The 26,594-nt window shown below is 41.4% G+C and overlaps 2 protein-coding genes across 4 annotated transcripts in view; both read right to left on the bottom strand.

The window, feature by feature from the left end:
- Positions 1-779: 779 nt before the first annotated feature.
- Positions 780-16,140, bottom strand: pomt1 (protein-O-mannosyltransferase 1). Of its 3 annotated transcripts, XR_014600575.1 has the most exons (21): positions 16,028-16,140; positions 14,998-15,134; positions 13,907-14,013; positions 13,745-13,795; positions 12,801-12,947; positions 11,547-11,655; positions 11,384-11,431; positions 10,221-10,314; positions 9,464-9,619; positions 9,088-9,218; positions 8,494-8,589; positions 7,330-7,422; positions 7,092-7,188; positions 6,573-6,665; positions 5,565-5,685; positions 5,301-5,398; positions 5,000-5,113; positions 3,941-4,067; positions 3,517-3,694; positions 1,003-2,469; positions 788-910 (listed from the first exon to the last, which is right to left on the bottom strand). XR_014600575.1 is itself a non-coding variant. In XM_084054096.1 (20 exons), the coding sequence occupies exons 2-20, from the start codon at positions 15,123-15,125 to the stop codon at positions 2,295-2,297; spliced, it is 2,163 nt and encodes a 720-aa protein (XP_083910222.1). In that variant the 5' UTR covers positions 15,126-15,134; positions 16,028-16,140; the 3' UTR covers positions 780-2,294. The 3 variants fall into 3 exon arrangements, 2 of the variants coding, with proteins under 2 accessions (XP_083910222.1, XP_083910223.1); XM_084054096.1 differs by having other exon boundaries at positions 780-2,469; XM_084054097.1 differs by lacking the exons at positions 11,547-11,655; positions 14,998-15,134; positions 16,028-16,140 and having other exon boundaries at positions 780-2,469; positions 13,907-13,997.
- A 1,068-nt stretch (positions 16,141-17,208) lies between these two features.
- Positions 17,209-26,594, bottom strand: part of c5 (complement component 5) — a gene marked incomplete at its 5' end in the record, with an annotated part of 43,852 nt that continues 34,466 nt past the window's right edge. The window contains 7 exons of the mRNA XM_084055531.1: positions 17,209-18,094; positions 19,069-19,210; positions 20,927-21,019; positions 22,142-22,228; positions 23,650-23,733; positions 25,853-25,961; positions 26,386-26,460. Coding sequence (XP_083911657.1) covers positions 17,962-18,094; positions 19,069-19,210; positions 20,927-21,019; positions 22,142-22,228; positions 23,650-23,733; positions 25,853-25,961; positions 26,386-26,460 — 723 coding nt within the window. The 3' untranslated portion in view covers positions 17,209-17,961. The remainder of the gene's footprint in view (positions 18,095-19,068; positions 19,211-20,926; positions 21,020-22,141; positions 22,229-23,649; positions 23,734-25,852; positions 25,962-26,385; positions 26,461-26,594) is intronic.

The following is a 26,594-nucleotide window of genomic DNA, read 5'->3' as shown; positions in this document are numbered from 1 at the left end:
TATATAAATTGGGGTCCCGTCCCAGAGATAGAAATGCTATAAAATGGGGGTCCGTAGCCCTAATGCATGTCAAACTGGGGGTCCTTGAAATTAAAATGGTTGAAAATCACTGCTAGAGCCGTAAAAATCTTCTCTTATGGGGGTCCTTCCTTGGAATATCTTAAATGGGGGTCCGCGGGCTAATAAGTGTCAATGTGGGGGTCCTTGAGAAGAAAAGGTTTGAGAACCACTGCTCTATACTTAATACTTTGTTGCCCTGTATTGATATTTAAAAGATCCGGTCGGAACGGTACGTCATCAGGTGGCCGGAACAGGCAACCAGAACCACCAGCGCCGTGCATCTCCAAGATGATTCCCCTAGTTTAAAACTTGTTTAGTTTGGTATAATAGTTTCGTTTCTTTTGGTATAATAATCGTTAGGTACGTCCATTTTCTATTCTAACTCGTGGGGCGACTAGCGAGACTAAACTAATTGATTCGCATTATATGGGGAACAAAAACAATGCGACGCCAACCGGAACCAACCACCGGAACTACGATTATTTTTTCCTAAACCGGATCACACGGCTAGTTTTAGAACGAATACCAGGCTTTCCTCCACGGTGGAAAGTCTGGTGATGGGAGGTTAAGGAAACACACCTAAATAAATATTATAGCTATAAATTGATATTACAAAATAAATAACTTTAGACGTGGTTCACCACCAGCAGAGCAGCAACCTGGCATGACTTTTAATGCTCTTTTCTGTAATTAACCCTAAAACAAACAGATTATTTAAATGTCTCATTTTTATTATTAGACAAGGTTTTATAAAGCAGCATTTGTGACAAAAAAATGTGATCCATTAAAATCCTGGCATGTACTTATCAGACTTAGGTCTTTTAACAAAATGACAGAAACATCCATAGAACTAGCCTGGTTCCAGACCATAGACCCCGCCCACTCTCTGAGTGAGCTGAAGCTCCACGCAGCTTCAGTCTGATAATCAGGCTACCATAGAACATGATTGAGACAGTTTAACATACATTGAAACAAACATTTTCAAAGAAATAAAAATGTTTTATTGATAACCTGATAAAACATTGAGGTCTTCCATCAAACTCTCCTGTTCAAATAACCGCGCTCTCACACGTGTATTCTTTTGTGAATCAAAACCAACAGTGTTCACAGTGTTAGACCAGACTCTACTGGTTCAGCGGAGTCAATGGGAATATTAATCGCAACACCACCACTGACTCCCAAAGTCTGTCAGGAACACTGTAGTGCAGGGGTCTTCAAGGTTTTTCAGGCCAAGGACCCCTTAGATGAGAGATGAAGCAGGGACCCCCACTACATACTGTATAAAATTGTGTAGGTTAGGACTTTGACAGGGGCCAGTTTGGAATTGCAGCCTCCTGAAGGTGAAGTTTTGAAAGTGAGTAGGGTTTTACACTCCTTTACCCAAAGGAGTAAAGGAGTGTAAAACCCTACTCACTTTCAAAACTGCCCTAAAGAATCACCTTCAGGAGGCTGCAATTCCAAACTGGCCCCTGTCAAAGTCCTAACCTACCCCCACTCCCCCTCCCCGCCTCCTAAAACTGTCTATTGTACATATTTCTTGTTTTTCATACCAGTAACATGTAAGCTGATTGTATGACGTTCTGCATAGTAGTGTATATTTGTATGTCTTAAATGTCATCATGATTTGAGTGCACGGGGATCTCATTTTAAATAAGCCAAGTGCTTTTATGAGCGATCCAGTTTAGAGGACCTTGTATTGTGATTTGTACTTCTATGTACTGTTACCATGTCTTTCTAAATAAAGTATTCAATCAATCAATCAATGTTGAAGATTCAACGTTTTCATAGATTTCATAGATACTTTGTAAACTTGTGACAGCATTATCATGTCGGATTCATGTTAATGTGTATTTTCGGACATTTAACCACTTAAACTGTCAATACTTGTAACCCTCAATACAGTAAACTTAGTCTGCTCTTTTGCAGAAAATAACCACTGCGAATAAAGCCCTGCGAGGCGTTGTGAGCTTGTAGATCTGCCAGTTGCGGCTAATGTTCCCTCAGAATATGGATGCTAGGGTTCAAGTACAAAAAAAGTTCCTATCGCACAAAGATTTGGTGGCCCCCCTGTAGTAACTCTGAGGACCGCCTAGGGGTCCCAGACCCCCTGTTGAAGACCCATGCTGTAGTGTAAACCTAACGCACCCCATGTCAGCAGGGTTCCTTAATGTGAGACAGACCACAAGGCGGTTTATCTGTCTGCATTCCACCTGCCTGTCTGTTTGTCTGTCTGTCTATCGTCTGCGGTACAGAATGTCCCAGCTGTTTCTCCACTTCAACGCCTGAAGCTGATTGGCCGAGAGCTCAGGTGTTCCGTAGGTCAAAGGGCAGAAGGTTGAGTAGGCCAGATAGACGGAACACATGCACGCCAACACGGACACAGACAGTGCCCCCTGCTGGATCCCCCTGCTGTTGGAGGGGAGGGGGAGAGAGAGAGATTGTTGAAATGATGTATAACGTTGGTCGAAGATTGGGTTGTACAGCTACCTGGACATGACAGAAGATATAGATAGATATTGTCCATTATCTTCTAACTATGTTGTTCCGGTGCTCTATTGAGCAAGCAGACAGAAATAGAGATTCACTGTCATTTTATGAAGTAACAGGTCACAAAAATGACACTTTCACTGTAACACATGAATGAATGCAAAGCCATTTCTGTCAGTATGTATAAAAACTCTTGGTATTTTGCCTGGTTTAACCGACTGGCAGTAGCGTCATTGCATTACACAGATATTGTGACCTATCAATTTCTGTGGTGCTACAGAACTTCTATCAGGAGTAATATAACACAAATACAGCATTTAAAGTTTGTCCATACATAGCACAAGGGCTCTTCCAATTCTCTTTTCTTTTTGAATAGCAGAATCTGTTTCGTGTTTGTTTGTGGGCCCCACCAATGAATAGACAGGTTGCCAAAGGGGGAGCTACTGTAATGTAAATCTGGCCCTGCGCGACGGCCGCATGAGATGGGTGCTCGGCATTTCTCCTAGGTGCTCGGGCAAGGAGGAACCCGCAGGATCGGTGGCCCTGCATTGACCCCATGTCCCCTCCCAGTACTTGTAACATTCTAAGCAAATTAAGAGATGGGTTTCCTTTTAAAAGGAAATGAAAAGGGAGTGACAAAACATACCCAAAAAAAAGCTACTGTTGGGTACCGGAAGCAGTTCAAAAGTACCCAACCAACCCTAGTCAGTAATATCAGATACTTTACTTCAACTATACTGTCTGGATAAAGAAATAATCTTAATCTTTCAGGTACTTTTTCCATCACTAGTGTCTTATCACTAAAATATTTTGATAGATAGACCAGATAGCTGTACAGAAGGAGGAAGTTCAACACTTCTTTAAACCTTCAGATTTAACATGTGTGCGTGCGTGTGTGCGTGTGTGTGTGTGTGTGTGTGTGTGTGTGTGTGTGTGTGTGTGTGTGTGTGTGTGTGTGTGTGTGTGTACCTCAGAAGGTGTGTGTATATGTGATGCATAACAGCAGGAGGCAGCAGCAGTTTGAAGATGAGAGCAGGAAGGTAGTGATAAAGAAACAACGTCTTCTCCATCAGGAAGAACGGCGCCACGTTCACCAGCCAACCTCCAACACACACGACACCTATGACCTGGAACTGAGTCCACGCAGCTTCACACACACACACACACACACACACACACAAACACACACACACACACACACACACACACACACACACACACACACACACACACACACACACACACACACACACACACACAAAATACATAATCTTCATAATACCATGGCCATTAGCATCTGTGTGTGTGTGTGTGTGTGTGTGTGTGTGTGTGTGTGTGTGTGTGTGTGTGTGTGTGTGTGTGTGTGTGTGTGTGTGTGTGTGTGCATGCGTACCTTCAGGTATATCTTTGATGCCCCGCCTCCTCCTGAGCAGATACGTAAGTGCTAGCAGCTGATAGGCCAAGAGACTGATGTTTGCCACGCCCCATGACACCGGGTTACCAATCAGGTGGATCTGAGCCTGACGAAGACAGCCAATCACAACGACACGGCACAACCAGATGACTTAATTAGAACAGGCTGTTGTCACCATGGAAATAATGAGCATCATTTGAGGTGAGACTCACAACGCTGGACAAGGCTGAGCTAAATGAACTAAACCATTGGTTCTCAAAGTGGGGTCCGGGGACCCCCAGGGGTACTTAAGGGGGTTTCAGGGGGTCCCCAGCTAAATGATGGATAGGAACCAAATGGACCCTTATGGGTCTGTAACTCTGAGAGTGTACAAATGGAACCAAATGGACCCTAACGGGTCCATTTGGTTCCATTTGTACACTCTCAGAGTTAAATTAACATTGATTTTACAATATAAATTGGGGTCCCAGAGATAGAAATGCCATTAAATGGGAGTGTGTAGCCTTATACATGTCAAACTGGGGGTCCTTGAAATTAAAATGGATTAGAATCACTGCTAGAGCCGTAAAAATCTTCTCTTATGGGGGTCCCTGGCTTATCTTTTCAAATGGGGGTCCGCGGGCTAATAAGTGTCAATTTGGGGGTCCTTGACATGAAAAAGTTTGCGAAACACTGAACTAAACAATCCCATGACAACATACTCTATGTGTGTGTGTGTGTGTGTGTGTGTGTGTGTGTGTGTGTGTGTGTGTGTGTGTGTGTGTGTGTGTGTGTGGCGTGTGTGTTTGTGTGTTTGAGTAAATCGCTGCTGTTGTTTATACCAGTGGTTCTCAACCTAAAGGCCGATACTGCCAGAGGGCCACCAAATAATAAAATAAACCAAATAAAGTCGCAGAGCTCTGGATCTGTCTTGAGAGATTACCTCATAAGAAACCACAACAGTACATTATAGTGCGTTTTATGTATTCGTTTATGTATGTGTTATTAATGTATTGTCATATTTATATGTGTATGCGCGCGCGTGCGTGTGTCTCTTACATTGGTGGATGGGTGGAGCCAGTATGCTATGTTGGTTTCCATGGTGACCCATTCCAAAGGGGAGGAGCTATATTTGTGCTCCGATTCTTCCTGTTTCACCATCAGCATCTTCCGCTGCCATGGCAACCACAACAACAGTACAATATTCATTTGTATGCTGTGAACATTGTAACTTATCAACACTGTCCTAAAAGACAAACAATAAACCGCACTTCTAAAACATTGATAAACGACATGTAGCAATGGTAATAACAGTTATCGTTAAAGTAGTAGTAGACCAGAATAGATAGGTAGTACCGACCTGTACTTCTATAAACTTGCTGATAAAGGAGATGTTTCTGTTGATGTCAATGTGAGTGGGAGAGTGAAGTTCCAACTCTCTCTCCTTCTGTTCCTGACCTAAACACACACACACACACACACACACATTACTGGTGAGGCACTATACCTACAGTATATTCTTTTTTTAAGCAGAGTTCAACTTGCATACTCTCACAAAGGCTTGAAATACTGTCATGCACGCACACACACACACACAGACAGTGAAAGGTTAAAGGTCACTCACTGGTTCCATATCTGTGTTCCTCTACGGTCCACATCAAGCTGCTCTGATGTCCTTTATAGAGTTTATCAGCTACGACCTCTAACTGACGAAAACCCCAGTCTGGTAGAGAAACACCGCTCAACTACACACACACACACACACACACACACACACACACACACACACACACAAGCTATTATACTGGAATGTAACTGGTATTATAGAGTATTGAAGTGGGTTCCCCCTGGGTCACAGCGGTATTTCTTTTGTCATATAATTTGTCATAATTTGTCATAAGAACTGTTTTTTAATGTCACCATGATTTGAGTACGTGGGGATCTTATTTGAAACAAGCCGTTGGCTTTAACCCATTAAGACCTGAGGCCGCTTCTAAACATTTTCAAAATCCTAAAAAAAAAAATTGAAAAAAAAAAATTACAAAAAAAAATAATATTTTTTTCAAAAATAGCAGATATACAAGCTCATAGCGCGGCACTCGGTGCCGCGCTATGAGCTTGTATATCTGCTATTTTTGAATAGCCAAAGAAATCTAAAGTGACACAGATGCGTTCCAGGTATCAATGGGTTAATGGGCGATCCATTGGTACCTTGTATTGTAAACTGTACCTCCATGTACCTTTTCCATGTCTTTCTAAATAAAGTATTCAATCAATCAATCAATCAATCAATCCAAAAAGAAAACAAATCAGCCCGGCAATTCTGTCAGGTATGTGACAAAATGTGTCATTTGTGGTATTGAGTTACATTTGATACCGTCTGTGTTTGGAGAAAATAGTACTTTTTCACCGTCAATTGATGCTTCATATCAATATGAGCACAATCGCCGGGCTTGTTTGTTTATTTTTGGACTTATGTGCCACGCCCTATGGTATGCCACGCCCTTTGGTATTTTCAATGGAAAAATATAACTCTGTGACCTAGGGGAATAGCGGGACTCTCTAGCAGCAGTGATGTCAGACATATTATAGGTATTATAGTGGAACGTAGCAACAGTATAGTATATGTTACCTTGAGAACAGCAGTGGTGTTGACGTGAACCAATTGCACTTCAGACAGGATTGTTTTCCACGAGTCTGACTCTGCCTCTCTGTTTGTGATATCCTGAGACACACACACACACACACACACACACACACACACACACACACACACACACACACACACACACACACGATAAGTAGAAGAAGAACAAGAACAGTAGGAGGAGAGAAGTAAAAAAGGAGGAGAGGTGGAGGAGAAAATGAGTAGAATGAAGGGAACGAAAAGAGTAAAAGAAGGACGAGAGGAGTTGAAGAATAAGTAGGAGGAGAGGAGGAGATGGAGAAGGAGCAGAAGAGTAGATGGATCATTTACAGGTGGAGGAGAAGCAGCTCTCTCTCACGTTCCTCCCCGGTATCATATATGATATGATAAGATACCGGGGAGGAACGTGAGAGTGAATCCAGGTGAGCAGTCCAGGCCAATGCCAGGCTAGAGGAGAAGGAGGAGAGCAGTAGAAGAGCATTTGAGGTCGGAGATCATGCTCACCACTCTCCACAGGTTCTGCGCTGCCATGGAAACGTTGAAGTCGATGTAGCCCGTCACCTCCTGGGCATGAGGGCTCATGGGAGCTGCAACATCATGACTGACACACACACACACACACACACACACACACACACACACACACACACACACACACACACACATTAATCGTGTACCGCTAGCAGGTTCACGGTTGCTAGCAGGTACCCATTCAGTGTGATTGTTGCGTTGCTATGGTTACCTGTTAAGGAAGCGGGAGGTCATGCCATGCAGAACCTGGACGATGTCACCATGACGAACTGGGCGGGGCGGAGTGCTAACGACCACTTCCTGTCTGTGTGAGAGAGAGAGATTGAGAGAGAGGAGGATAGAGAGAGAGAAGTCTTATTACAGGCTGCTAGCCACAATAATGCGATAGAATAAGTCCATACTAATATTAAAATCATACTACAAAACTATCTGGCCAGTATAAGTACATCAAACAATAATAAAAAAAAGAAATCCTTGGAACTTATTTATTTTACATAATTGTCTCCGCCAGGAGACTATGTTTTCACTTTCCGTCGCCCCCCCCTCGGCCAAGCTAACATTGGTCAAGCCTCACGTGACACGTGACAATACGTTGAAAGAGTGTGCTCTGATTGGCTAGTGAGACGCATGACGTATAGCGGCCTATAAATAGATGTGTCACTTTGAAAGAGTCTGGGTCTCTTTCAAAGTGAGGTAAGACAGGAATAATCACGAAATGGAAAAGGCAATCCACGGTAATGTAGTCAATGTGCCATCTGACGTACACACTATCATCAAAGCTCCAATCTTGAGCAAATATTGGAATAAATTCCAATATTTTCTGGCGGAGACTTGTGCTCCGAGGAGCACATTTTCTAGTTATTTTTTAATGCAATCAGCCGTACAATTTGTATGACTGATACAATGTGTATGGCTGATAGCATTAAAAATAATTATGAATATAAATATTATAGTCACACAATACAAAATGAGGAGTCTCTTCCCAAACGTATTCTCAATAACCAGATGAACCCTAGCGTCCCCATTCTGGGGTGAACATTTGGCAGAAACAGCAGATCTGCAAGCGTTGCAACAGGTTTAGGTGGTTAATACACCAGCACACGGCGGGCCAAAGAGCCACATATATATATATAGGACAGGGATTTGTAGGGTTTCAAGTTTAAACCTGCAGGTTTGACAGACGGACTGTACAATCGACTGGTAGCAACTAAAGACATGGCACAGGTAGCCTTTCCTCTGCTTTAGCTCAACCGCTCCAACAACAGAGCCACGTAGTTACCACGACAACCTACCAATCTAGTTACCACGACAACCTACCAATCTGTTACCGTGGTGGTGACGTAGCTGCTGTACGTATGTTACCATGGAAACCCACCTGCCAGGGTCTTTGATGATCCACCAGTTGTTGACATCTTTGAAAGGATAACAGGTCACCTGCTGCTGGTGAGAACTGCCTCTACCATTATCATACCTACACACACACAAACACACACACGCACGCACGCACACACACACACACACACACACACACAGTTTAGTTTCCTGGAACACAGTTTCGAAGAGCAGAATCACAGTCAGTCAGTCATACATTAGTTGTTCTCAAAGTGGGCTCCAGGAACTATCAGGGTTCCTTTGGGGGGTTCCTAATGGACCCTTACAGGTCTGTAACTCTGTACAAATGGAACCAAATGGACCCATTGTGGGGGTCCTTGAACTTTAAAGGTTTGAGAACCACTGCATTAGTTCAACACAGTGATGTATGAAGTTTCAACTTCATGGTAGTGAACAGACACCAGGTGAGCAGCACCCCCTGCTGGACTGGTTATGTACTGAAACATTAAATAATCTCAAACCAGTTTTCCATCCTACCAGGACCTCTCTAGTACTGCTGGTTTGTTATAGATAACCAGAAGGTTGTCCAGGACCAGGTTAGAGAGCAGCTATGTGTCATGTGATGTGGTGGCGGTACCTGATTGGGTAGTTGGCCTTGTGGGAGTGTAGCCAGCAGGGGATTGGCTGGGAGGCAGAGCTTCTTAAAGTCACTTGACTTCCATAGACAACTTCTAATGGCTGACCCTGAGTTATTCTGGACAAACCGCCCTACACACACACACACACACACACACACACACACACACACACACACACACACACACAAGTTAAGTTACATACAGTAGCAGCACAAGTCATTGTGTGTGTGTGTGTGTGTGTGTGTGTGTGTGTGTGTGTGTGTGTGTGTGTGTGTGTGTGTGTGTGTGTGTGTGTGTGTGTGTGTGTGTGTGTGTGTGTGTGTGTGTGTGTGTGTGTGTGTGTGTGTGTGTGTGCGCGCGCGCGTGCGTGTATACCTCCAGACTAGCCTGGAACGCGCTGCTCATCAGCTGGTCATGTGGTCCACTGCGGTGCAGAATTGACAGGTGCACATAGAAACACACAACGTACAGCACAACAGGCACAACCAACAGACACACACACCTGTACACACACTGACCAAACACACTGGCCTGCAACACACACACACACACACACACACACACACACGTTTAAGTAAAACCTTTTTCTGTGTTAATTAATGATGTGTTCATGTTAACAGCTGTACACGTATAGAATGACATACTGTGATCTGATTGGTGGAACTGTTAACTCATTGAGTGCCATTGACGTGTTTCACCGAAATGGTAAAATGACGTGTTGGACGTGCTTTTGAAAAAAAACATTTTTTTGCAGGGAAAAAACGTTCAGAACCCAAGATATCATCATTTGAAGATTTGCTGCTCCATTCACTTCTTGTTTAACTTATTACTGAAAAAGGCTGTATCTGGGCTCCTGAGCACTCTTTTTTACTATATCTTTTTCAATGTTATTTTCAAAAATTCAGAAATTTATGTCAACAAGGTCCAATGACCTCGTTGTGAAACCACACAGTGCAACCCTCGGTGATTAGCACCCATCAGGGGATCGATTATACTGGAGATAAATATTCTGTGACTACTTGAAAAAGGTATAAGAAAATTGAAAAATTGCTGGCACAGTTCGCAATTATTTTTTTATTTCATTGGCACTGAATGAGTTAAGACAGTTGTGGGTGCGGAGCAGCAGACTCACATGACTGACAGCTCTGTCTCCAATCAGCTGCCAGGTGTGATAGCCAGCCACGCCCAGCAGCAGCAGGTAGGAGAACAGACCCATGTACTTTACCCTGGAAAAAAAACACACACACACAATGCACTGGTCAACACCATAGAGTTATAATATAACTAGAGAACGGACGGCCCCGCTCCCCACCTATTCATTTCAATGAAGTTGCTCACCCAGCGCAATGAAGCACCCGGAAGAACCCTCTTCTTCCGCATTTGGGCACCAAATTTTGGTGCCGAAATGCGGAAGACTTGAGCACCGATGCAGGCGCACTATGGTTTCAAGCGGTGGAAGCACGCGCAGTAGCGTTTTAACACATTGACTACCATGGACGTGATATTACATCATCTCAAATCAAACGCTTGACTGCCAATGAGGTAATATTACGTCATCTGGTGTTTTTAGTGATTACGCTAGAGGGCACTCTTCGCCAACCTATGAATGATGCCTTGACTTTGAGAGAAGGATTTACAGTCTGCTACAATGTTATCAAATTTATAAAAATACATTTATATCGGATTTCTTTTCCCAGATTGCGTGAAAACGACCTATATTCAACTGCCGATAACTACAGAACGGACGATTGCGGTTACAACGGGGTTTTTCCCGGTGGAAAGAAGAGGGACTCGTCTTTCCACCGAGACATCGTTTGCTTCTGTGGATCGTCAAAATAAGGTAAAACCGCTGGCAGTGGCGGATGAATTAATTAATTAATACCTGGCTGTGGTTCCCAACAGCAGCTTCACTGTTCTACCGCGGTTCTGTGGGCTTTGTTATCCCATTAAGACCTGGAACTGTGTCATTTTTAGATTCGAGCTAAAAAGCATTATTTTACACTTTGGGCTATTCAAAAATAGCAGATATACAAGCTCAGCTTGTAGATCTACTATTTTTGAAAAATCGTGAAAATGTGTGCAAATCTTTGAATAAATATATTTTTAAAGCGAAACGTTTTTAACTCAAATCTTTGCTTTTGAGCACCAGATTGAGCATCACTGATATAGAAACATATGTTTTTCAGAATACTGTTGAGATTTAGGAGACATGTAGAATCGGCTTCAGGTCTTAATGGGTTAACACACATACACATTCACACTCACACTCTCTCTCTCTCTCTCTCTATAGCTCACCCTACTGCTCCAGCACAGGAAAATCCAGACAACAGCAAATAGCCAAACCTGAGGAGAGGAGAGGATCTGTAATCTTCCTCTCTAGTGGTAAAATATATAGTACAAATGCTGTACAATGTGAATGAATATGAATACATGCACATTTGTCCTACAGTGTTTTTACCTGTTCGGAGAGTTGTGGAAGCGCAGGTAGGAGAAGAACGCCAACAGCAGGAAGAAAATGAGAACAGACTCCAGTAACATGAAACGTGACTGGACGATCAGCGCGTTCTCTGGTGAACAACAAACAAGCTGCGTTCAAACATAATGTAATCCATGTGTGTGTGTGTGTGTGTGTGTGAATACTGTGTGGAAGATATTGATTTCAAATGTACAGTATGTATTCATAAACATAGGCACTAGGCAGACGGTCGGCCAATAACAGTCAGTGTGGGGCCCGTACCCTGGTAGGGGTGTGTGTGTGTGTGTGTGTGTGTGTGTGTGTGTGTGTGTGTGTGTGTGTGTGTGTGTGTGTATTTTCAGAGGAAGTCGGACCTTGCGGAAGTCATCGTGAGCCGATTCATCATGTTGAATTCAACATTAGCTCATGAACCTCACCACTAGTACCCCCACAATTATACAGCTTAAGTGGTTGAGGTTCAATAAAGTACATTTGAGTTGGTGTTTATTTTATATTTTGTTGCTGTCGGGCAGAAACCTCCATCTCCTTATTCCAATTCTTTGTGTTTTTTCATAATTTAATGCCCTACTTGCTACAGTGTCACACAAAAGAATCAAAAATAGCAGATCTGCAAGCTCAAAACGCGGCGCGAAGCGATGCGTTTTGAGCTCATAGATCTGCTATTTTTGTATTTGAATCCTGAAAAGTAACAGTGTTGGACATATGAGGTTTCGACCTCGACAGAGACGATTTACTGGTTTACTTTTCATCAAATATCGGTGAAAACGTCTGCAAAACATTGGTGGTCTAGGACTCTCCAAAAATCGGGATCGGCATCCGACCGAAACATCTGGCATCGGTTGCGCTCTAAGCATAACGTGGCCAGGCGGTTAACCTCGGTCCCAGCCTCACTCATCTGCGAAAAGAAGAGCCTGGTCACTACCTAAAGCAGCGAGTGTCTAGGAAGTCCTGAGTGGACAGGATTTCCGTTTCCCCCGGAAACTATATTTTTTGACCAATCACAACACTCGTTTCATTCACGGAGAATGTTAACAGATTTGTAAAGCATCAACGTCATTTCCTTGGGCGGTACTTCCGCCAAATTCAACCATTTCCGGTTGTCAACTTCCTAGACAACCAACATCCCAGGTCTTGCCCAGGGTGCCAGGCGGTTCACACACCATCTCCCCCAGACCCCACCCACCCCCTTTGATTGATTTAGACTGGACGGTGCATTGTGTTGCGAGTAGCACGTACCCAGTAGAACCAGCAGCGCTGCACCCAGGGCCGCATAGTGAGAACAGCCCAGTTCCAGCAGCAGCAGGTAGACCAGAGGGACACACAGAGAACCACACACTGCTGGCACCAAGCGCAGGCTCCACACACATACACTGCTGGGGTACTCTGGACCACAAAACAAAATCAAAACAAACTCAAGTGAGTTTTTCAGAAATATAAAACGGGGTACACGTTAATAACATATTAATGTGTTAGCAACATCATCAAACTGTCAGTAATGTTAGTCTTGTGAAGCCAACTGATTAGGGTTGGGATCCGGAACCAGAGGAAAACGGAGGAATACCAGTGTGTAGTTTAAACAAATCTAGGACAGTGGTTCTCAAAGTGGGGTCCAGGGACCCTCTGGGTTCCTTGAGGGGGTTCGGTTCCATTATTTTGTACGCTCACAGAGTTATGGGGGTCCTTGAAATTAAAAGGTTTGAGAACTACTGATCAAGGAATGAATAAAAATTCCATTAATAATTGTTTAAGTGCAGCTACAAGCAAGTAAAATTACAATGTAAATAGTACAGTTAGATTATAAAACAACTAAAGCGATCAAAATATGACTGTAATGACATGATATCCGAATGGCATAGACGAGCGTACTAGCCGATATCGATACCAGCATTTTAGGCAGAATCGGCAGCTTTTCCGATACTGATATCGGTATCGGAACAACTCTGGTAATAATGTGGCAATATCAAAAAGAAGGACAAGCCCGCACAACATTATGGTACTCCACCACTTTTACTGTGCAATACAACTTTTCAGCCACAAGTTAGCTGAAGGTCTTCAGCAGGTCCTGTTGTGCGGAGTTCTCTTTCCTTTTGGTCTTGTAGCCTAATTGGGCCTAGACCAGAAGCAGCGCTAATATGCATGTGCATAACATTTCGAGAGACAACAGAATGTTTGTTTCATACCTGCTCCAATCCTGTTCCACATGAAGTTCCCATCAAAACCTCCAAGATATGCTGGAACACATACACACACACAAAATAATCTAACAGACTATGTTAGGGCAACTCCCAGAGTATGTGTGTGCGCGCGCGCGTGCGTGTGTGTGTACTGTTGTGGAAACTGACCTCCGAAGGCTAGGATCATGTGACCGAGAGGGGGACCACTCTCGTCGATGAAGAACACTCTCTTCATGTAGAGAGACACAAACTGACCGTAATACACCTCATCAAACCTACACACACACACGCACACGCACACGCACGCACGCGCACACACACACACACACACACACAGGACAATAGAATGGTCACATGAAAGCAGTTAACCCATTGAGACCTGAAGCCGATTCTACATGTCTCCTACATCTCAGTATTCTGAAAAAACGTATGTTTCTATATCAGTGGTTCTCTAACTTTTTCATGTCAAGGACCCCCAAAAATGATATGTGTTTGGCCTTGGACCCCCATCAAAATATTTTGTTCCAGGGACCCCCCAGAAGCAAAGATTTGAGTTAAAAATGTTCGCTTTAAAATTATTTATTTTCAAAGATTTGCACACATTTTCACGATTTTTCAAAAATAGCAGATCTTCAACTCGTAGCGCGGCACTCGGTGCCGCGCTACGAGCTTGTAGATCTGCTATTTTTGAATAGCCCAAAGTGTAAAATAACGCTTTTTAGCTCAAATCTAAAAATGACACAGTTCCAGGTCTCAATGGGTTAAGATGTCAAAACAGGTTCTTGGTGCTTAATAGTCTCGCGTAGCACCAGACAACTATTCCACAATCTCCAAATGCTCTAATGTCTGGAACTACACCTCCTGACAGCCGAGTCAGGAAGCTGACATCTGTTCGTCATTTCCGTTCATGAAAATATATTAAAAAATATCTTCACATTTTTTTTTTTTATTTCCATTTCTGCTAAGCAGCAAGCTATATATGCTTAGATTATTTTGATATATATTAGGACACATTTGCGAGGAGGAGGTTGTCACATCCGCTTTATCGCTTTTTCAGAGCTTCCGTCATACAGAAGCATTTGAAATGTCTGTGTCTCTCTGTGTGTGTGTGTGTGTGTGTGTGTGTGTGTGTGTGTGTGTGTGTGTGTGTGTGTGTGTGTGTGTGTGTGTGTGTGTGTGTGTGTGTGTGTGTGTGTGTGTGTGTGTGTGTGTGTGTGTGTGTGTGTTTGTGTGTGTGTTCGTGTTCTGTGTGTTCGTACACCACGGCTCTGGGGAAGGCCAGGTTGGTCATCCTGGTCCAGAATGACAGCACGGTGACCAGCAGCAGAACCACGTTGATCTCTGCTCTGACCACCAGAGGGAGCTTCAGCCAGCCCACACCCAACATGGCTCCCCCCTGGAGGACATAAAGATTATGATTAGTATTGGTGGTTTCTTTCAAATACGTGAAGGACGGACAATGGGACAGACATCTACAAGTCATTTATGACTCTCTCTCTCTGCATTAGAATAGCCTTTTCAGGCCGTGACCCCCCAATATAATCATATTTTAACTGGAGACCCCCCCCAACCTTATAAGCACTTGGAATTACATTTAGTTTGACTCGGTTCCACAGATAAATATTGTGAAATGAATTAGATGATCTACAAGCTCACAACGCATCAACCAATAGGAGTGAAATAATCTGATCCCAGTACGCGTTTACTTCTACTCCACTACATCTCAGAGGCAAATATTGTACTTTTACTCCACTACAATTCTTTGAAAACTTTAGTTACTAGTTAATACTTTGTAGATTTTGATTATTATCACAAAACATACATTAATCACTTCAGCCCTATATACATTTCGACCATTTGAAAATAGCAGATCTACAAGCTCACAATGCAACGCATTGTTGTGAGCTTGTAGATCAGCTATTTTCAAAAGATTTATATACAATTTTTCCATTTCAAAACTTGTGAAATTCTGCATATGGAGTGCTTTCTACTTTTGGTACTTTAAGTACATTTTGATACCAATACTTTTGTACTTTTACTCAATCAAATTTTGAATTCTGGACTTTTACTTGTAACAGAGTATTTCTACCTTGCAGTATCAATACTTCTACTTAAGTAAAACACTTTAGTGCTTTTTCCACCACTGATCAATCTTAAATCTATCCCCTCTACTACAGAATGCTCCTGTTAGCATTCTGGCTGCTAGCACATTGCTACCCAGTCAAATAGTCTACATATATTCATATTCGTGTCCAAACAGCAATATTGTGTATATAAAGGTGTCCTTACCTCTGTCCTGGTTGTTGTTCGACTAATTCGACATTATAAGGATGTGTTTAGTTCACTAGTTCAGTCTCCAGGTGTTGTTTTGTCTGCTTTGGTTTAGCACAGCCTGACATGGATCGATGCTTTCTGCGTTGACTAGCACAGTCTGGATCACATCTCGGCACTCGGCTGGAAAGCCTGTTGTCATGGAAACAGGTAGCCGCGTCCAGAAAAGAGCTATGGATGGATGGATCATAGATATATATGGGATGGATGGTCTTCTCTTTGAAAAGGAATAACTCTGTTTTTTTCACAACACATAATGTTTATGTTTGTTTTTCTTGAATGTTATTACTGTAGGCCTACTACCTCATTAACTCATAACCACTGCTCTAAAAACAGAAGAGTCAGGCCCACTGTGTTTTAGTTTTTTTTCTTTTTTCGTTTCGTTTTTTTGTTTTTCTTACCATTAAAATGTTCATATGATGTTTTGCATAGTAGTGTATAATATATCTGTCTGTCTTTTAATGTCTCCATGAATTGAGTATGTGAGGATCCCATTTGAAACAAGCCATTGCGGCTTCCTGGGCAATCCATTTTAGTTGACTTGTATTGTAAACTACGTACTTCCATGTGCCTTTTCTCTGCCAACTTCTAAATAAAGTATTCAATCAATCAATCAATCAATCAATCAATCAGTCGCTACTACAATGGCAAAATCGTATAGAATCATCTGTAGAGTGAAAAGAAGATAACAGGTCAATGTACCCTGCCTGTCACTCAGCAGTTCACTGGCACTTTAAATGTCTCGATGAATTGAATACACAGGACCACAATGGAAACAAGTCCTTAGGGCTTTTTATTGTGTTATCATTTTAGCACCACTGTAGAATCTTACCACTGTACTATTTGCAAACTGTTAATCAAGTAATTCAGTCAATCAATCAATTTGGTTTGTAATTCAAAATAGTAGGCTAGTGTGTTTCTCTGCTTTCTCCACACTTAGCAACTGTACTCACACTTTAGTGATGTAGCTATGTACGTAGCTATCATCATCATTTATTATTTAAGAGTTTATTGGTTTGTTAAAAAATAACATCGCTGCCTTCGGCCTGGCGGAGACAATAAACTAGAAGAGTCCTGATCCTGGAGACTTTGTGGTCTCTATCTCTTGTTCCATATAAAAACAGTTGGACCTTATCCATTCCCACAACTCTCCCAAGTTGGTACAATTTACAATTTTGGCATTTAGCAGACGCTCTTTACCCAGAGCGACTTACAGTAAGCAAGGTAAATATATACATCAAATGCAGAGAGACAGTGCAGTGCCTAAGTAATCTAGGATCATGGGTAAACCAAGAACTTATAGTATCAGTCTAAAGTAACAATATAATATCAAAAAAATAATTATCTGTAAATTGAACTACAAAAACTATAGGATGTCTAAATAACATGATATCTAAATGACATTTTTGCCTTTGCAAAAGGCAAGCACGGTACGTTGACATGACCCAGACTTCAAGACATTTTCTAAAAGTCCCGGATAACATTTTGTAAACGGTTAAATAATTTTTAAAAAGTACAACGCATTTCAGTGATTTTATTTCTGCAATTTTATTTGTTTGAAAACAAAAACAATGCCATTATGTCAGGCAGGACCCTATTCAATTCTTAATCTGAGAGCAGGTATTGGCTAAATTGTTCTTTCTGTACTAGAGAATGTTATGTTATTATGCTGTCAATATGAACTGGAATATGGACTTGAGGCTGTTATGTTGTCATGTTGAACTGGAATATGTACTTGAGACCTACAGTATGTTGTCAACATGAACTGGAACATGTACTGGAGACTGTTACGTTGATAATTAGTATGCCTATTGCGTGTCCAGTTGTACAGTGTCGTGTGCATTGTGCTGAGCTGTACAGTGTGTTAAGCGTGTTAAGTGGGTTGTTTATGCTCAGCTGCCTTGAGCTGAACATAAATCTTCTAGCGTGAGTTCCAGGGAGAAGTCGTCCAGCAGTGCCTTGTGTTCCCCATCAGCTGTAGGCCACACCTCCACCAGAGCCCCAGAGTCCAGCGGGAAACGATACCTGTAGAACACAATAAAAGCACGATCAAAGAAAATAGAGCGCAACTGCATCACTTAATAACTTAACTTATTAAAATACACCTTAGAATAAAATGGATTAGAATAGTACTTCATTACTGTGTTAAAGGGATAGTTCACCCAAAAAAAAAACTAAATAGAAGCTATGATGACTAAAACTAAGACTAAATATATTGACAATTTCGTCAAAAAATGTTAGTGAGGGACTATAGTGCAGCAGAAGAGATCCAGTAGAGCTAAAAGACAAGTCATTTCATGTTTGGTTGCGCTCGGGTGTTGCGCTCTGAAAATAGCAGATCCACAAGCTCACAACGCGTCGCAGCGCGACGCGTTGTGAGCTTGTGGATCGGCTATTTTCAGCGGTTACATGGCGGCTTTCCGACATGTCGCCTTTCCGACGTTAACGAACCCTATACCTAACCCTCACCCTAACCCTAACCGCACGCGGAAGCCACTAGTCGGAGTGGCGAGATGTCGGCGTGGAAGACTGTTACCATTTTCAGCATGCAACCAAGTGTAAAATCAGCCATTAGGACGCCATCAAGGCACCACCAACATACATTTTAGTCGACTAAATCAACTGTAGATTTAGTCGACTATAATCTTATGATATTTTGTCGACTAAAACTAGACAAAAACTAAAACATTTCAGATGACTAAGATGTGTTCACACTGGCAGATGCAAAAGAAGATACAAAGCTATACACAGCATATTTGTAGCTTTGTGGCTGAAGTTGAAACCAGCTCAACTTTTTTGTTGCTTTGTAGCTGTTGTAGCTTTTGTAGCAGCTACAAACGTCAGCTGTTGCTTTGCATCTTCATGAAAAAAAAAGATGATAGCCTGTATCTTTGTAGCTGCCTGTGTGAACGCAGCATTATACTTACTGGTGCACCGGTGTAGAATAAAAGACTTATAGAAGGGGAGAATGATAAGACGGACGGATGACTATGACTGACCCGAGGCGACGATCAGACAGGGTGAACTCCATGCCGTTGGTTCCCATTAGGAGGTACTGGGAGTTGATCTGCAGATCCACTGAAGTGCACGTCACTTTCTTTATCAAGTCGATATTCACACCTTTGGTTGCGCCTTCAAACTCTGGAATACAACACAACACAACACAATACAATACAAAGAATACAACACTACACAATGCAATGCAATGAAATACAATACAATGCAATACGATGTAATGCAACATCTATGCAATAACAAGAATTCATTGGACTAGTCCATACCCGTTCCACGCATCCGTGGGGGCATATGCGCACATGATCTGGCAACCTGGGGACGTCCCATAGCTAGCTGGGCAGCCCCGTAACCATGGCGACATTCTTTTACACAAAAACGCTAATGAACAGCTGAGATTTGGTGAAATAAAATAAAAAACAGGCTTCGCAGTTCCGTGCACATGGTAATGGGCAATGGCTGTGTGCAAATTCGGATCAATTGCTCCTGCCACCGAGGAGAACCGGGCAGACAGTGTTGGCCTCTCACCACCACCCACCACAGAGGTTTCTCAAATTATAGGAGGATATAAACATGTCCAATTTGACTATGCACAGTGGTGTCATGATTTTGATTTAGTTTTTGTCATAGTCTTTTGAATCAAATTCCATTTAGTTTTTAGTCATATTTAGTCATCTGAAATGTTTTAGTTTTGGTCTAGTTTTAGTCGACTAAATATCAAAAGATTATAGTCGATTAAATCTAGTTGATTTAGGCGACTAAAGTGCATCTTGGAAGGCCTTGATGGTGTCGTGATGGTTGATTTTACACTTGGTTGCGTGCTGAAAATAGCCGATCTACAAGCTCACAACGCGTCGCAGAGCGACGCGTTGTGAGCTTGTAGATCTGCTATTTCCTGAGCTTAACACCCGAGCGCACCCACACATAAAATGACATGTCTTTTAGTTCTACCGGATCTCTTCTCCACTAGTCCCTTCTTAACATTTTAGTTTAGTTTTTATTTGTTGACGAAATTGTGAATATATTTAGTCTTAGTTTTAGTCATCATAGCTTAGTTTTTATTCCGTTTTTATATATTTTTCGTCAGTGAAAAAAGGCAGTCAAGGGACATTTTTCGTCATAGTTTTAGTCGACGAAATCAACACTGCAGGTGAGAACATGGTTTTGTTACTAAACTGTTCGTTGTAAATAGACCAGTGGCGCCGGAGCCTGTTTAATTAAAGAACACTGTGTCCCCCCACTATTCAGTCCAGCCAAACTGAATAAATAATCAAATCTGTCCAGTCCCCCGCACCTCGCGACCACAGCGAGCACGAGGCGAACCGAATTAACCGAAATAACCGCATTATCCCCCCCAAAAATCAACAAACTCACCCGAAATAACCGCAAAATGTTCGCGTCCGGCGCCCCTGAAATAGACCTGCTTAGTGAACAAATGTCCTCTTAGTAAAGGTTCATAGCAGGCATAACTATAATCACAGACAAAACAGCGTAGTATTATCATATCTGCTATTACAATACATTTACTTAACCGGGTGAACTATTCTGGGCATGATGTTACAATAGGCGAACATTCGTCAAAAATAGCCCTCAAGTCTCAATTGTGAGCTTGTAGATCGTGTAGAGGGAGGCCAAGGATAGACCCATGGGGGACCCCGGTCAACAAAGTGTATTGGGTATAACAGTGGTTCAAAAGATCCTTAGTTGTCCAGTGATCGGGTCTGGAATATTGCCTTTTACATTTGGAAACTGGACGGCGTAATGGAGTAGCCCTGCCAGTGCATAAGCCCGACAGTGACGATAGTATAGAGAATAGAGTAAGAATAAAAACCAGTGGTTTCTGACCTTTGCCTTTACTCTTTAGGACTTCTTCCACCCTGGCCGTGTAAATGATAAAGTCTCCCTCTGTCGCTTGAGAGTTTACCACCACTCTGTAGGCTGGAGGGCACAGTCCATTGCATTATATTATGGAGTACACAGCAGAGTATACAGTAGATTATATACAGAGTACACAGCAGAGTATACAGTAGATTATATACAGAGTACACAGCAGAGTATACAGTAGATTATATACAGAGTACACAGCAGAGTATACAGTAGATTATATACAGAGTACACAGCAGAGTATACAGTAGATTATATACAGAGTACACAGCAGAGTATACAGTAGATTATATACAGAGTACACAGCAGAGTATACAGTAGATTATATACAGAGTACACAGCAGAGTATACAGTAGATTATATACAGAGTACACAGCAGAGTATACCATAGATTAGACATTGAGTACACATTAGATCAGTGGTTCTCAACCTTTTCAGGTCGCAAGCCCCCAAAATAATCATATTTTAACTGGGGACACCCCAAAATAATCATAATTGAACTGGGGACACCCCAGAATAATCATAATTGAACTAGGGACCCCCCATCCTGACAAGCACTTGGAATGTAGGAGTTGAGGCATTATATATTCTTTTTGATTCCACAGATAAAAATTGTGAAAATAGCACAACGCGTTACTAGAAGTTGTAAGCTTGAATATCGGCTATTTTCAATTGTTTTGCCTCTTTCTTATATTATTTGACAATTTGGACAAAGTTTGACCAGTTTTTATAGCATAGTTTGTTGATTTAGTTTGATGCAATAATGGTCTTTTTCTTGTTTTTTTTGTTTTTTATTGAAAAGGTCTCATTAATAAGTGTCACTTCACTGTCATCTGGGGACCCCCCCCAAAATCATGTCCGACCCACAGGTTGAGAACCACGTGCAGTAGAGAGTACAAGAGATTACACATTGAGTACACATTAGAGTACCCTGTAGCTTAGTAGTAGATTACAGTAGGGTGCATATTAGATCACAGTTAGTTAGTAGTGCACAGCGAGATTACATTTTGGATTACGGTCACAGTACCCTAGCCTGGTAAACCCTCCCTCCGGAAATCTCATTTCCATTTGGAATCAAATGGAAATGAGATTTCCGGAGGGAGGGTTTACCAGGCTAACAGTACCCAGCAGATTACAGATAGTAGAGAGGACACGATAGAGTGAAAATATACTCACCATATTTAATATGAGGTTCACAGGTCTCCCGAATATGATCCTCTATTGAGATCCCGCCTGCAGACCCTCTGTACGTGGCACAGCTCACTAAACAATATAGTATAACACAAGCACAATCAGTGGTGGAAAAACTACTCAAATGTTTTACTTAAGTAAAAGTATCAATACTGCAATGCAGAAACACTCTGTTACATGCAAAAGTTCGGTAATCAAACTTTACTTGAGTAAAAGTACAAATGTATTGACATCAAAATGTATTTAAAGTACCAAAAGTTAGTTATCATAGTTATCATATGTCTAAAATGTATAAAAAATCTTTTGAAAATAGCAGATCAAGCTCACAATGCGTCACATCACGACGCGTTGTGAACTTGTAGATCGGCTATTTTCCGATTGCCAAAGTTTAAATAAGGTTGAAGTGGTAAATATTGGATGTTTTGAAATAATAATCAAAATCTACAAAGTAACTAGTAACTAAAGTTTTCAAATAATTGTAGTGGAGTAAAAAGTAAAATATTTGTCTAGTAAAAGTATTGAAATACCTCAAAATTGTACTTAAGTACAGTACTTGAGTACATGTACTTGGTTACTTTCCACCACTGAACACAATAAGATAAAAAACAATACAATAAAACACGATACAACACAAACACATCGCAAAACAACTCAATAAAATAGAACAACACAACACAATAGAAATAGAACACAACACAACAGAACACCACACAACAACACAGTACAGTAGAACAGCATGTGGTACTCTGTGGACCCCCATCTGAAATTATTGTGTGCCAGGGACCCCCATACAAAATTTGTGTTACCCATTAAGACCTGAGGTCGATTCTACAAAATGTCTGTTTTTAGTCTTCTAAAAACATTTTTTTGAAAAAACTTATGTTACTATGTCAGTGGTTCTCCCCAAAATGTATATGTATTTGGCCACGGACCCCCATCTCAAAATATTTTGTTCCAGGGACCCCCAGAAGCAAAGATTTGAGTAACAAATGTTCGCTTGAAAAAATATATATTGAAAGATTTGCACACATTTTAACGATTTCTCAAAAAGCGCACTCGGTACCGCGCTATGAGCTTGTATATCTAGCTTGTATAGGCTACCTGCTATTTTTGAATAAAGTGTAAAATAATGCTTTTTAGCTCAAATCTAAAAATGACACAGATGCTTCTTCAGGTCTTAATCGGTTAAAAAGTTAAACACATTATTCCAGATGTTAAAATAAAATAAAAAGATAAAAAATAAAATAGGCAGAGGCAAAAAGGCACAATGCGTCCCTACACATTGTGAGCTTGTAGATCGGCTATTTCCTCATAGATGTAATAGGGTTAAATCGGTTTAACAGATTGTTATGCCATATTAACACATTTTTCTGGGAACCCCCTGGAACCCCCTCAACAAGGACCCCTGGGGGTCCCCGGACCCCACTTTGAGAACCACTGCATAGAACCAACACGTAACAGTGCTGGATACAAAGTGACGCAAGAGAGAGTACCTGACATGCATTGACACTGTTCAGCCACACAGAGGCGCTGTAGTTTCTGAACATTGTAGGAGTACTGCTTGGTGCACTCAGAGCCTGGAGGGATACACCAAAATACATGATATATTACACAGAAATAATTATAATAATAATGACAATGTGATATTATCAAAAAGAAGTATATGAGAAGATTACCCTACTTAGCACTTGATTTATCACTTAATAAACATTTTCCTTAATGAGTTTATGTTTTAAGTCTCCTTCAATACAGCATGATATTCAATTAAATATTATGGTCCTATTTTGGACATTTTTACTTAAAATAAACACACATTTTAAACTATAACGGCAAATCCAAAATAAGGATGTTTAAACTATACTTTTTTTAGGGCATAGAATTTGACTTGAAATGAGTCCTGAATGAAGAACTGATACAGTAATGAAATTCATACAAATTCATAACGTTTTCTTTGTATAGTTGCAGGCCTATATATTGCAATAATAATGTGTGGATGTAACAAAATCACAAGGCACACATGTGCAGCCACCTTTGGGAACAACTGATGAATACATTAAAAAATAATAATAATATAGGCCCCACTCCTTCGGGTGTTTTTTGTCACTGTGTATTTGCACGTGAAATTTGTCCTCTGCATTTACCCATGATGTAGACTGTATGGCAGGGGTGGGCAACTTTGATGATGGAGAGGACCGTAGGCCTCTAAATTTCCACACTCACTCCAGGGGGCCACATTGCAATTACTGTCAGGTAGACGCCTCTTATCTCCATCTTTTAATTTTTTTCGCAAATCAATGCCGTTCTACCATTCTATGTCACACGGAAAGTAGCAAAAATAGCAGATCTACAAGCTCAAAACGCGTCGCAGTGTGGCGCGTTTTGAGCTTGTAGATCTGCTATTTTTGCAACTTTTGAATTAGAATCCTTACTTTGTTTTTGCTATTTTTGAATTGTAATCCTGGTTATTTTGGCTATTTTTTAAGTGGAATCCTGAAAAGTATCATTTTTATTTAATTTCAAATGCATTTAGTTATACTTATGTTAACTTTATGAACTTAAATACAAATACATTGGACAACAGAATTGTAATACTAGCCACTAAGCTACTAATATAGACTGAAGTAATTAAAGCAGGTCATGTTTGCATGTTTGGATTTGTAACAGCTGAAATCAATAACATATCAGTATTCTGATATTAACCTGCGGGGTCGCATTAAGTGAAGGTGGGGGCCGCATGTGGCCCTCGGGCCGCCAGTTGCCCATGTATGCTGGTGACTGCACTTGAACCCCATCACCCACATTCTGTGGGGGACATTATAGCCAAGCTCACACGTTGTGACGCGTTCTGAGCTTTTAGATCTGCTATTTTTTGGCGAAAGATGTATGTGGCCCAAGTACAGAGCCAACTCAGGTCCAGGTGGTGGTGGTGTAGTAGTAATGAGTGTGTGTGTGTGTGTGTGTGTGTGTGTGTGTGTGTGTGTGTGTGTGTGTGTGTGTGTGTGTGTGTGTGTGTGTGTGTGTGTGTGTGTGTGTGTGTGTGTGTGTGTGTGTGTGTGTGTGTGTGTGTGTTCGTTCCTGTGTGTTCGCCTACATGTCATGTACACATTTATGAGAGTACCTTCGGAGATCATCTACTGTACTATCAAAAGAAATATAATGTACTACAGAGATGATCGATAGCAAAATGAGTGTTATTTATGATGATACATCTAAACCTTAGTCATGTCCTGACCTGTGCCATTTAACCCATTGAGACCTGAAGCCGATTCTACATGTCTCCTATATCTCAACAGTATTCTGAAAAACGTATGTTTCTATATCAGTGGTGCTCAATCTTTTTCATGTCAAGGACCCCCAAAATTATATGTATTTGGCCGCGGATCCCCATCAAAATATTTTGTTCCAGGGACCCCCCAGAAGCAAAGATTTGAGTTTAAAATGTTCGCTTTAAAAATATATATATTCAAAGATTTGCACACATTTTTACGATTTTTCAAAAATAGCAGATCTACAAGCTCGTAGCGCGGCACTCGGTGCCGTGCTATGAGCTTGTAGATCAGCTATTTTTCCATAGCCCAAAGTGTAAAATAATGCTTTTTAGCTCAAATCTAAAAATTACACAGTTCCAGGTCTTGAATACACAGGGACTAGTGTTTTTGTTGTTTTTTTTTAGTGTTGGGACGGTTTCATTCGTACCTTTGCTGTCCTGAAGTTCATACACTTTAAACGTGGACTCGCTGGTCGCACCCACCCTGAACTCCTCCCGGATACGGAAGCCAATACACAGGAACATGTCAGTGGGAACCTAGCAGTGACGGAGAGGAAGTATACTCACATGTTTTACTTATAAGTAAAAGTATCAATACTGCAATGTAGATATACTCTGTTACAAGTAGAAGTCCCGTATTCAAAATGAGCTTTGAGTAAAAGTACAAAAGTATCGGCATCAAAATATACGTTACGTATACCAAAAGTAAAAGTACTCATTGTGCAGAATATCCCATTTCACAAGTTCAAAATGTGTTAAAAATCTTTTGGAAGTAGCCGATTTACAAGCTCACAATGCGTCGCATTGCGACGCATTGTGAGTTTGTAGATCTGCTATTTTCAAATGGCCGAAATATATATAGGGCTGAAGTGGTTAGTGTGTTTTGTAATAACAATCAAAATCTATAAAGTCACTAGTAACTAAAGTTTTCATATAATTGTAGTAAAGACAGTAGACTTACAGAATCCATCTGAATTTTCAGGATGTCTCCCTTCAGATTGAAGCTTGACACCACAGGGTCCCCATAATCTCTGAACTACAGAGAGAGCGAGAGAGAGAGAGAGAGAGAGAGAGAGAGAGAGAGAGAGAGAGAGAGAGAGAGAGAGAGGTGTGATTAAGAAGTGGCTTGTATAATGTTTCATGTCATGTATGTAGCCTACTGTATGTGTA

The sequence above is a fragment of the Gymnoscopelus microlampas genome (genome assembly GCF_963454915.1).
Source record: "Gymnoscopelus microlampas genome assembly, chromosome: 4".
Lineage (NCBI taxonomy): Eukaryota > Metazoa > Chordata > Actinopteri > Myctophiformes > Myctophidae > Gymnoscopelus > Gymnoscopelus microlampas.
Note: the sequence above shows the minus strand (reverse complement) of the source record. Positions and strands in the feature narration are given on the sequence as shown.